Source organism: Eschrichtius robustus, chromosome 9 (assembly GCF_028021215.1).
Source record: "Eschrichtius robustus isolate mEscRob2 chromosome 9, mEscRob2.pri, whole genome shotgun sequence".
NCBI lineage: Eukaryota > Metazoa > Chordata > Mammalia > Artiodactyla > Eschrichtiidae > Eschrichtius > Eschrichtius robustus.
Window position 1 is genome coordinate 44,085,575 of NC_090832.1, and position 12,912 is coordinate 44,098,486.

General features: G+C 39.9%; 1 protein-coding gene across 2 annotated transcripts in view; it reads left to right on the forward strand.

Moving 5' to 3' along the window:
* Window positions 1–12,912, forward strand: part of ROS1 (ROS proto-oncogene 1, receptor tyrosine kinase) — a 116,755-nt gene that overhangs the window by 86,024 nt on the left and 17,819 nt on the right. For both annotated transcript variants that reach the window (XM_068551069.1, XM_068551070.1), the window contains exons 36-39: window positions 2,754–2,889; window positions 4,124–4,286; window positions 5,495–5,559; window positions 6,798–6,927. In XM_068551069.1, coding sequence (XP_068407170.1) covers window positions 2,754–2,889; window positions 4,124–4,286; window positions 5,495–5,559; window positions 6,798–6,927 — 494 coding nt within the window. The remainder of the gene's footprint in view (window positions 1–2,753; window positions 2,890–4,123; window positions 4,287–5,494; window positions 5,560–6,797; window positions 6,928–12,912) is intronic.

The window sequence follows — 12,912 nt, forward strand, 5'->3', positions numbered from 1 at the left end:
TGTAGCCTTCTTTAAAACAGTATTACAGATTGGCTATATAACAAGTGTTTTGTGACTTATAGTTTGAAATAAATAAAAGAAAAATGACTCTGGGTATAAAAAAAGTGTTGGATTAAAGGGAAACCAGTGACAATCCTTGGTCGGGATAGTTTAGGTCTCCAGGCAGACAGCCTGGTCTAGAAAGAGCAGGGCCTCTTGCAGAAGATCCATTTCTGCCTTATAGCATTCAATACTCTCTTTCAGATGTCTGGCCTGCTTGTTTCAAATCCCTGTTCATTTGTAAATGACCAGGAAAGCAGAAGAATTAGGTTAGATAGATAGAAAGCTAGTAGCTATTTCCCACCACTCATTTTATACTAATGTATTGGTCTTAAAAGGCTTTTTTTTTTTTTCTTAAGATTTAATGATGAGAAAATACAGTGACAACTCCCAAAAAGATGATTAAATATTGGACCTATGGGGTTACCATAGTGGATCATACATCCTGCTTCATCCTATTGTTTCAGCATAATCATTAATAGTACTTTCTTTCAGTCCCCAAAATGTTCTGGTTCGGATTATAAGATATATGGTCACCCTGTCATTATTAACGTATGAGTCCTTGACATGCTGAAACATTACAAAAAAGACATGATATTTACCAGAGGAGAACACTCAAGCGCATATTCAGGAAACAGTAGCTTCTTTTTTTTTCATAAATAGGGGAAAGTTTAAGGAAAAGTTACAAACATAAAGTTGAACTCTCAGGATAAAGAAAGCCAATATTTTACTAAGTGTTCTAAATCTACATTCTTCCCAAAACTGATTGGAGTCATAAGCTATTAGAGAGCACACTGAAACTTGAATTGAGATTTCTTTTCAAAGATTCCACACCAGATAATATATGGAATTATATTATTTCTTCAGCTAACTTGGAAAGCTAAAAATTTCAGCTGACCCTGCCAGGATTTTAACCTGTGGTTCCAGGGAGTCTAAGTATTGCACAGCTGATGTTTGTGCCACTAAGCCAGCCCCTCCAGAATTATGCATATGACTGCAGTATATTTGGCAGTTGGCATATAGGCTTGGCTGCTTGTCTGCTTTCCTACTGGGAAGGAGTATTACATGAAGAGTCCTTCATCGGACCTTTGCCTGCCTACTTGTACATCACCGTTGTTTAAACCCATAACTCTAGTGGATGAACATGAGATAATTTCAGACAATCTATTGTGTTTTCAAGACATCCTATGGATATCTGACTTTCGCAGGACTTAAAGGTCTTTATTGTACTTGGAACTCACAGATTTTTGAGTATAGCTAAGCTAATTTGGTTCTTTTGCTTTTAGTAGCAGTGCATGTGGTTTTACCAGTAGGATTATGCGAGTGCATGAGAAAAGACTGAGTTATTCAAATAATGAAAACAGCAATTGTTTAAAAATTTGTATTGTGCAGAGGGCTCTCATCAGTCATACTTATAAATACAAAATTGAAGCAAGGGTTTTAAAATAAGCATCGACAGCTTTCACTTTGGTGAGTGGTTATATCTACTGTGCAACATGAGCCTGACACTGGGAGCAAAGGAAAATAAACTGTAAAATACAATTGCTGATCTCAGGAGCTTGCCATTTAATGGGGGAGGTAAGACATACCTGTACGAAAAGATAAGTAGCAGGATATGTGTTAAACAGCAATAAAAGGAAATAGGAAATGTAGAAGACAGTGACATAGCCATGCTGACTGAGAGCCACAGTTGGTCTTAGATGTTCAGAGATGTGAGATCAACAGAGGTGGCAGAGGTCTTGGAAGGCATCCCTGAGGATGTGGGGCCTCATTCTGGGCCTTTAAAAATGAAGAGGGATGGTAAGAGCATTTTAGGTTTGAAGAATTGCATTAGCAAAGGTACTTAAGATCTCTCCCTGTGTGGTCCCTCAGACGGAATTTCACTTGCATAAAACTCTCACCTGTTGGGTACTGAAGCTACTATGGAATAAAGTTCAAATTTTAATCATCATCTCACAAAGCATCCTTGCTGTTTTCAACTTCTGAGCCAATATTCTAGTATTGATGGGTGATCTTAATGATATAATTGTATTTTAATCTTCGAAAAATATTACTTATGTTTCATGATTATAAAAATAATATTTGCCCATTGAAACAGACAATAAGAAGACAATACAAATGAAGAAGACAATACAAATCACCCATGATCCCACAGCTAGGGAGGACCACTGCTAACACTTGGTAGATTTCATTCTAATAATTTTTCTATGTATTTGAGTATGTGTATTATGAAAAACAATGAATATACACTCTTGTACTCTGCATTTTAAAATAAAGCATGCCATTATATTGAAAGCATTCCTCAGGTCTGCTGAGGAGTATAACCTGGACATATCTGGATTCAGAAATGAATTTGTTCACTAATAATTATTATGCAAGTTTGTTTTGGTTTATTTTGATTCTAGTTTATGGGTGATTTTGAGAAATAAGTTCTGATATTAAGTTGCTTCAACTTGTTTATAACAGCAATAAGAAATATATTAAAATTTACTCTGAGAAGTGAGATAAAATGTGATGTGGTATAAGTTATGTGTTTTTATATGGCTTTGTACCTGGATTTAGTTATTCTATTATGGGCATATTTTTTCAATCAAATTCTGTTATTCTATCCATAGTGTTCTTCAGTATAAACTTTAAAAATGTATTGTTAGCATTTCCTAAAGAAAAAGAAAGCAATGTTTTATTTTGTAAATTATGTTCTTTTGTCTTTATAGTCTGGCACAGAAGATTAAAGAATCAAAAAACTTCCAAGGAAGGGCTGATGGGTCTCATAAACGAAGACAAAGAGTTGGCTGACCTTAGAGGTCTGGCCGCTGGAGTAGGACTGGCGAATGCCTGCTATGCGATACAGTATGTAACCTGGGCTGGCATTACAGGGCACCTAGATGAAGAGTGGGCAACTCTAAAGAGAGTGCCCATGCATGCCACGTTACCCAGAACTGTCCTGCTTTATGCCCATATTATTCTGGCATATTCAAAAGTAACACCCCCTTTCACTCTCAAATGTGACCTGGGATGGATGGCAAATTACGTTATCTTATCCTAAGAAAAATAAACAAAAATTAGTTGTTTTCTAGTGTCTTATCACATAGTTTGTAAGTCAATAAAACAAGGAGATAACTACTACGTGGAAGGGAGTAGATGGTAACATGATTGATTCAACTGGAAGAGAAGAATTCCAAGGTCTCTTGTGTGGCTATTAAGTTAATTTTATTCTGTTTTCAGAAATTCTATGGTGATTGCCTACAAAACTTCTTTAAAATAGATGAGGTTTGATCTTCCATTGTCATCATAATTAAAGAAAATATTTAAATGTCTCATTGTACAAGACACTATGTTATGTTCCATGCAAAAAGGATTATATAGCCATCGGCCTTGCTTCTAGAAATTTATTTAAAGACATAAGAACACAGGATTTGAAGTAGACACAGAGGTGACCTAAATCAGCTTTTCAGAGTTGACTTTTCCTGGAGAAAATATGCAGCATATCTGATATTCAAGATTCTCTTTTAAAATCTCAAAGCGTTTTTAATGCAGATGGATTTCCTTACCCTCATGATATCCCAAGTGAGAAGCCTGACTTTCTAAAAGTTAACCTGATGGACATGGCGTAATTTTGCGATCATAGTAAATTTTGTTTTACATGAGAGATCAGGTGTATGAAGTAAAGCAAAAGCTTTCGAGATCATAAGCCCAGCTGTATTTATTACTAATTTGCAATAGCTTTTTACACAAATTGGTGACCTGAAGAAATTGATAACTGATAACTTTAATGAAACAAACTACGGTAAAAAGTCTTGAGGCAGTGCACACACAGGCATGCTATCAAAATGAAGGTGCCTAGAAGTGAAGTAACATGTTCTGTCTGGGTTTTGGAAGAGAGAATGAATATTCTGGATGGTGGAATAGGAAAGGAATAGGAACACAGACACATCACTATGTCACGTTGAATGCACTACAGTGTTGCAAAACCATAAGATTTCTCTTCCTCTTTCTCATACGTTTTCTCTCTCAAACACTAACACCAACACCCACTCGTAAACCATATGCATTTTGGGAGACCAAAAATATCGTTATTTTCCAGTACGCTTCCAACCCAAGAGGAGATTGAAAGTCTTCCTGCCTTCCCTCGGGAAAAACTGACTCTGCGTCTCTTGTTGGGAAGTGGGGCCTTTGGAGAAGTGTATGAAGGGACAGCGGTAGACATCTTAGGAGTTGGAAGTGGAGAAACCAAAGTAGCAGTGAAGGTAATGCTGATCTTTTAACTCCTTGACTTGTTATGTCAGCATATTTACAGGGACTTACTAATTAGCTAAGACCTGGCAGACAGTCTTTCCCTTCAAATATACTATAAGAGAACTGGGGTGCTAGGTGCTAGGGCAGATAGTAAATATTTTAGGCTTGCTGGCTAGACGGTGTCAGTTGCAACTACGCAACTCTGCCATTGCAGTGTGAAATCAGCCACAGTCAATATGTGAATGAATGGGTGTGGTTGTGTTCTAGTAAAACTTTATCTATGAAAACGGAAATTTAAATTTTATATTATTTTCATGTGTTATGAAATACTCTTCTTTTTTATAACTTTTTTCAACCATTTAAAAATGTAACAAGTTAATTATACCTCAATAAAGCTGGAAAAAATAAAATAACAACCAATAAAAATGTAACAACTATTTTCAGATCATAAGCTGTACAAAAATAGGTAACAGGCTGGAGTTGGTCCACAGGCTGTAGTTTGCTGACCCCTGGACTACACAATTATTCATCATGGTGTATTTGATGTAGTTTTAAGGAAGCCCTGGATATACTCTCATATTTTTATAAAACTTTCTTTTAATCAAAGGATGATGAATCTTTTATGTAATTGAGTAATATCCTGATCACTGCTTGTTAGGAATTTATTGCTTTGAGAGTGGGCTATACAACCAGAGAAGCTGGCAAAATTTTCTCCACTTCCAATTGATAGCATTTAACAGTCTTTCACATACTCTAACCTCAACTGGTTTAAACAAGTGTTTCTTTTTCTTACATACAACAAGTTGACTTCTGGCTTTGGTGTAGTACTGTGTCAGGCCAGACCCAGTATATCTGAAATTCTCTCAACTTTGTACATGTATGGTGCCTCATGGTCCCAAGATGTTTGCCAAAGAATCAAGCATCACGTCTTCATTCAGGACATGGAGAGGGGGAAGGATAGTGTTAGATGTATATGTTCAGGAAAGTAAAAGTTCTTCACACGCCTCTCTCCCTCAGCAGTTTCCCCCTTACATCTCTTTGATGAGGACTGAGTCATATGACCACCCCTGTTTGCAAGGGAGGCTGGAGAATTGGAGAACACAATTTTTTATGATAAGGGTGGATATTACAAAACAAAACAAAGATTGTCTCCATTAACCCACTGAGCTCACGGAAATGCCTGCTATACTGATTCCTGGCTTGTTTTTACATTGCACAGACTTTGAAGAAGGGCTCCACAGACCAGGAGAAGATTGAATTCCTGAAGGAGGCACATCTGATGAGGTATCAGGGCAGCTCTAAAATAATTTTCCCTTGGTATGGGTAGAAAGCTCTTACATCTTATTGGTGGATTTTTTTTAAAATTTTTATTTATTTATTTATGGCTGTGTTGGGTCTTTGTTTCTGTGTGAGGGCTTTCTCTAGTTGTGGCAAGCGGGGGCCACTCTTCATCGTGGTGCACGGGCCTCTCACTATCGTGGCCTCTCTTGTTGCGGAGCACAGGCTCCAGACGCGCAGGCTCAGTAATTGTGGCTCACGGGCCTAGTCGCTCCGCAGCATGTGGGATCTTCCCAGACCAGGGCTCGAACCCGTGTCCCCTGCATTGGCAGGCAGATTCTCAACCACTGCGCCACCAGGGAAGCCCCTGATTGGTAGATTTTTAACATTCAAAATGACCTGACATAACAGATCATACCCAAAATAAACATGGCTGAAGTTTAAAAGGAAGTATGTCTGGAGTGACACGTATTCCATAGAACACAGTCTTCTGAGCCTGGGCACAAGCAGTCCTCAGGCAGTCCTTTCTTTTACCTTCAATAAGAAGCATGTTTTGCAAGGGATTTCTGAAGCTGTTCAGCTTTAAATATGCTTATGTTCTTCTAAATGTGTGATAATGGGTCAAGTAGACCAAATAAGGGAGAGTTCTCTTAAGTACAGTGATGTCAGTGAGAATATCCCTGCTCTTGGTAAACTTGTCTTCAAGGTTAGAGTTAGTTGATGGTCATGAAAATTACTCAAATACATCTTAATACACCCTGAGGCAGTGGTTGATCGGGTCCCAAGTTGTGGGTTCTGATTGTTAGATTGGGGCTTACTTGCTTTGACCTCTTGAGAAAATATTTGTAGCCAAACCTGAGTGTCTGAATTGTTTCTCTGAAAGGGAGAGAATATTTCATACTTGTCATGACCAAAAACATAATGTTCTAAAATATTTTTCGAAGAAGGACATTAGTTAGAATTACTTTCTTTTCCAGAACATAAAATGCTTAATATAAATATCACTTTTTCTAAAACTCCCTCTGTTCTATCTACATGCCTTGGCCACTAGGGGTTGCAATATTACTTCTGTAAGGCAGGCATGCAGCTGGGTTCTTGGAAAAGGAGGCTTTCATCTATTAAGAGGAAAAAAAAATCAGGGTTTTGAAGGAAACCAGAAATAAAGAATTGTTCTATTCCATAAGGATCCTCACTAGATTTCTGTCATTGTCATGTTATCCTGCCTGTCTCTTTTCGCCTTTTAGCAAGTTTAATCATCCCAACATTCTGAAGCAGCTTGGAGTTTGTCTGCTGAATGAGCCCCAGTATATCATCCTGGAACTGATGGAAGGAGGAGACCTTCTTACCTATTTGCGTAAAGCCCGGATGACATCGGTAGGAAATGCGGTCCACAGTACTGGTTATGTAATGCAGATGACCTATAAGTTTGTCTTATTTTCCTTTAAATTCAATAGCCTGCAGTTTGGGCTGATGGTAGAAACTTAGAAGACTTCTGTCAAAAAAATTCTTATATTTCCTTCATGTTGGATTAGTCAAACTAGAACCCTGGGCTAATGTCTGGCATTTTCTGGCTATTTGAGCCTGTTCTTAGCATCTAATGGAAAAATAGGTCCCTCCCTGCCAGAATCATGGTTTCTGAAGAACAGAGAATGTGTGGAGTTTCTCTGTACTTAATCTATCTGCCTTCCTGTCCCAAATTGAAATTTCCAGCCCTTAGTCTTACATCTCTCCCAGTTGACTTTTCTGTGTGGATCTTCACAGGCGTCTCAAACTTTGGCCAAAACAGAAGTCTTGATTTCATGCATCCTCCTTCATGCCATCCATCCGGTTCCTTACTTTTCTTTTCCTGCAACCATGCTAATAGGTCCCATCCACTCTAGGGTCCTGCTAACAAAATGCAGCCCCGATCCGTCCTCTCCATGTCCACAGTGCCTAGAGTAGCATCCAGCACAGTGGACAGTGTAAATACTGTGGCACGTGTGGGTAATGAGGGCCGGGGGTCTCAGCACTGGTGGGAACCTGCTTTTAGGTCTCAGGTGAGAAACACCTGAGACAAAACAAGTAACTAAAATTCAAATGTGTAGTTTTAAAAATTACGGTTTTAATTTCTATTGAAGTATACATTATATAGCTAAAACACTGAAATATATGACAAGGTTTATGGTGAAAAACAGGAGTCCTGTGCTCTATCTCACCCCCACATCCCAGGCCTCTGCTCATTCCTTCTGGTGTTTACCTCCACTTCCCTAAACGCTCTGCTTATACTGCTGCACAGTGAGTTTTCAACCTTGGGGGAAATCTATTGACTGCCTCGTGCAAGAGGCAAGGATTTAAGCTCTTAGTCATGTACCAGCCCGACCCCACCAGCTCTACACACAGAAAAACTTTGTTTTCCCCATCCTCTGACAGTTACCCCAATTTGCAGATAAATCAATATTTCAAGTTTATGTTACTATGTCTATTTAATGATTATTTGCTATGTTACTCAAATACTATGATTGTGGTTCTTCTCTTGAGTAGTTTAATAAATGCCTCCCCTCCCTATTTGCTTAGGTTTCTATATTCCTAAACTCTCTGACAGAATTGTAACCCTTCTCACAATATGGGTAAATATATGAGATAATCCAGCTCCTCACCATATTTTTCCTGGACACTTCCCTCCTGGAGTCAATACAGGTGCTTGTCCTCTGGTCTCTACAGAGCTGTTACCCTAGGGGTTTCCTTCACATGTACCTTGGTAATTTCCATGTTGGACCTTTATTTCCTCAATTCCATGGCTTCTTTGTTCTGTTTTAGAAAAGAGAAAGCATGCAAGGCAAAAATCTTTTTTTTTTCATTTTGAGGAACTGTTCTTCCCCCACGCCCCACACTTGATTAATAATTTGGCTGGATTCTAGGTTGAAAATCCCTTTTCCTCAAAAGTAAAACTCCTGCATCTTTGTTTTCTAGCTTCTACAATTGCCTTTAAAATGTTTTATGCCATTCTGATTCCTGGACATATGATCAGTGACTTGCTTTTTGTCCTTCTCTTTGGAAAATTTTAGGAACTTTTTTTTTTCCTTATAAATTTATTTATTTATTTTTAGCTGCGTTGGGTCTTCGTTGCTGCTTGCAGGCTTTCTCTAGTTGCTGCGAGCAGGAGCTACTCTTCGTTGCAGCGTGCAGGCTTCTCATTGCAGTGGCTTCTCTTTGCTGTGGAGCACGGGCTCTAGGCGCGCGGGCTTCAGTAGTTGTGGCATGTGGGCTCAGTAATTGTGGCTCACAGGCTCTAGAGTGCAGGCTCAGTAGTTGTGGCACACAGGCTTAGTTGCTCTGTGGCATGTGGGATCTTCCTGGACCAGGCTTCAAACCCGTGTCCTCTGCATTGGCAGGCAGATTCTTAACCACTGTGCCACCAGGGAAGTCCCAGGAACTTCTTTATCTGTGGTACTTTTTACTCATCTGGACACTCAGCCTGGAAAATCATCCCTTTCAGTTCTGGGATTTTTTATATTATTTCTTTGGTAATAAAGAAAACTCTTTGTTCCCTTTATTTCCTTGTTCTAGAAATCCTAGTAGTTGGATAATGGTCATCTTTGTTTTATCCTTTTCTTTTATTAGCTGTTTTCTCTTACTTTCTAGTCTTTGTATTTTTGCTCTCAATTCTGGTATATTTCCTTAACTTTTTAATAGAATTTAAAAATTTAATTTGCCACAGACTCATTCTTATATTTTGACTGCCTCTTAAAATAGTATTCTGATTTTTCCATACATGCAGAATCTTTTATCTTTCGTAGGATACTAATTATAGTTTTTTAAAAGTGTTAATTTGCTTCCTGCATTGTCTTGACTTCCTTTTTGCCTCATTGTTCTGGGATTTGTTTGTAATATGAGAAGCTTTTCTCAAATGTTTGGTAATTTGTGGCTGGTCTTCATATTTAATAGTGAGACCTAAGAAGCTGATTGGAGCCTATGTCTGTGGCAGCTTTCTTTTGGTTGTCAGGTGGGACCCTGATGTTCCGTTGGGGTCCCCTAATGACAGCATCTGGATGTCTTCCCTGGCATATGCCAGTTTCCCCAGAGAGGAATCTGCTGGTCTCCTGCCTGGGGAATAAATGCCTGAGCCTCAGTTCAGGGAGTCGAGTGGGGGAAGAGGGCTGGAGGTCTCAAGGCTCAGGATGAGGATTCTCATTTAATTCCTTTCTCCATTTTTAGCACAGTGCCTTAGTATGACTGGTATCTTTGAACTTGGAGTTGTTCTGGTTCTGTGTGTGTGTGTGTGTGTATGTGTGTGTGTGTATGTGTGTGTGTGTGTGTATGTGTGTGTGTGTATGTGTGTGTGTATGTGTGTGTGTGTGTGTGTATGTGTGTGTTTAGCAGAAGAAAGCCTCCTGCTGCTGTGGGGTGGGGATCTCGGGTCTAGTTAGCCCTTAAAACAAACTTTTAAATATTCACCTTGCTTTCAGTCCTGCCCCTCAACCCTGCATTCAGAGATACTTGCTACCTCGAATTCCAGAGTGTTTATGGGGTTCTATAGTGAAAAACGTCACTTAATTCTTGTCTTCTCCCTCTGCAGGCAGCCAGCTTTCATCTCTCTTGGCTCTGCTAAATGACCACACCTCCACCTGCTTTCCTTCCTCCAAAATGTTTCCTTGCGCTCTATGTATTCTCCTGATCTGTTTAACCTCTTGAGATCACAACATTTCCTCTATAATGTCATTTTAGTAAGGTTTGGGGAGCGAATGAAACTAAAATGCATAAATTCAATTCCCCATCTTTAACAAGAAAGTGCCTCTGTAGATTTTTTTTTGGTTTTTTGTGGGGGAGAGAAGAGACAATGAAGATGGACTGAAAGAACTCACAGAGCTGCTTTTCTCAAAACACTCTTATTCAGCCAGTGTCCTAGCGGTTCTGACGATTGGTTCTCAAGCGCACTTCAGTTCTTCCGCTGCCTTTCCTGCTGGCTACCAAGGCAGCGTCCATGATTGTCTCCCTCGCCCTGACCTTATAGGACAGGGTGCCCTTAGGTGCTGAGTGCCAGAATCAAGGTGCGGGGTCCACAGCGGAGGGCCACAGGCTCTACGCCCCCGTCAGGCTAAGTTCACGCGGGGCCAGCCGCCTCTCCACAGAGAGTGCTCAGAGGCACCTTTCCAGAATTACCACAAGCACCCTTCTCCCCATCCCCACTCTGAGACTGTTTTGTTGGGTTGAATGCATATGGATTGACTGCAACTGGGTTTATAAACCTTAGTCTGGTCCTTCATTTTTAGGACTCAGTTTCTGCCTTGTAAAATGGAACACTGAATCTAAAACTTTCTTGGCTTCTTTTAGCTTAGATATTCTAAGATTGTAGTAAGATAGAAAAAGTGAACAAAAAACCCTATCTATCAAAATAATACAACTACATAGCCAGATACAATTCAATTCATGAAATTTTTGCTGGGTATTTATTTTACGACAGTGGAGGGTGTGGCTCTTGCTTTCAAGGGCCCTGCCACATGGTAGGGTGGGTAAGTCACATATGAATGACTCATTTAACGTAGAAAGAGGGAAGGCCCATTAGAATGGAGTAGAGAATACACTGCTGAAGCACAGAGGAGAGAGAGATGATTTCCAACTGGGGAGATGTGAGAAGGCTTCACGGAGGAGGTTTTCTGTTTGGGACACAACCAAGGTGCGAGATAGAACAGTTTCTGAAACTACACTCATATGAGTTATAAAAGGCTTTGACTAGGGATGGACAGAGATGGAGGTTCAATATGTCTGGAGGGTTTGGCAAGAGAAGACAGGTGGTAGCCGAGGGCAGCATCTGGGGTTAAGGAGGCCCGACATGGGGTAATGAAATGTTCCAATAGGTTGTCACAGGGACTATTAGGAGCAAGTTATAATTAGAGATTCAAGCAGGCAGGCAGCATTTGAAAATCTGTCAGCAGGGAACAGGGCACTAGCCCCCAGACTGAAGTTCAGGAGTAGGATTCTCTGCGAAGAATGTCTTCAAGAGTAGAGTAGGTTTTGCCAAGGGCAAAGCAGGATTCCATTCACAGAGGAACCACTGAACCAGTCGAGACACAAGGCAGGGACTCAGACACAAGGCTGTGAGGCGTGCGTCTAGTGGACCTGAACAAGGCTGCAAGGGATTGATCCTTGGGAGTAAAATTGAGTTTAGTTTTAAGACATAGGTGTGGTTGAGTGGGACCATGGCAATGTTGAGTCCCAGAATTCAGGATTCTTCTTACTTTTGGGACAAGACATGAGCTTGTCAGGGGAGTCAGAGGGAACAGCATTTAACAGCACCCATCTATGAGGAATCAAGGGATTTCAAGGTTGTGAGTCCTTCGAGATGCTCATTGAAGGATGTGGATGGAAATCAGGAATACGGAGGGCATTCCAGGAATGATAGCAGGAATAATGAAGAGAGGTTGAGAAATGCGGAGCAGGTATAAGGAACTGCAAATGGCCCAGTGTGACCAAAGCACAGACTGTGAGAGGAGAATCTATGGAAAATAAATGGATGTAAAGAGAGGTTGGTGCAGCCCGGGGCTGCCATGGAGGTGGTGCTCAGGGATCTGTAATAGACTCTACAGGCGGTGGGTCACAACAAAGTGAGCTAATTAAAGCACAGGAGGCTGGAGACATGGGAAGTTTGGGAAGCGTCAGATAGGGATGAGAAAGGCTTGAAATAGGGTAATTGCAGGGAAATGGTAAGGGACAGACAGTATATGAATATAGCCTTCAGGAAGGAACTTTGAATTTTTTCCATATGGTACTAATAAAAACTTCAACTGGCTTTGTTCATGTAGAAATCATCGCAGCCAGTACAGGCTCAACTGTATATTTGTGCTGGCTCTCTTAGATAAGAGGAGTAATCTGTGACCTTGAAATAGAGTATTGCTAACAATTTCTATGGGGCTCATATGGAGAACAAGCCCATTGTCATGACTGACATTATAGCATGACATTGGGCCAATAATTAAACTGATTAAACTATCATCATTACTGCTAATGAGAGCAGCTACTGTTTATTAAGTGCTTGTTATGTCCCAGCCAGATTACATATCTTATCTCAAATCTGACACAGTCAGTATTATTGTTCTTATTTTACATATGAGAAAGTTGCTTAGTGAATTAAGCAATGTGAGCAAGTTCACACAGCTTGTAAGTAGCAGAATTAGGTTTTAAACTAGTCTGTTTGACCTAACACCCTGAGATCTTTCCAATAGATTCTATATTGCTTCTGTTTACTAAAGATAGTCTTATTTATGTATATTTTGGTAGAAAGCATATAAATGTAGTTCTTTTCCTCTTTGTTTGAATTCTTTTACCATAACTAAAAATTCCTTTAAAACATCATATATATGAGTGTGTTCATGCATATATATG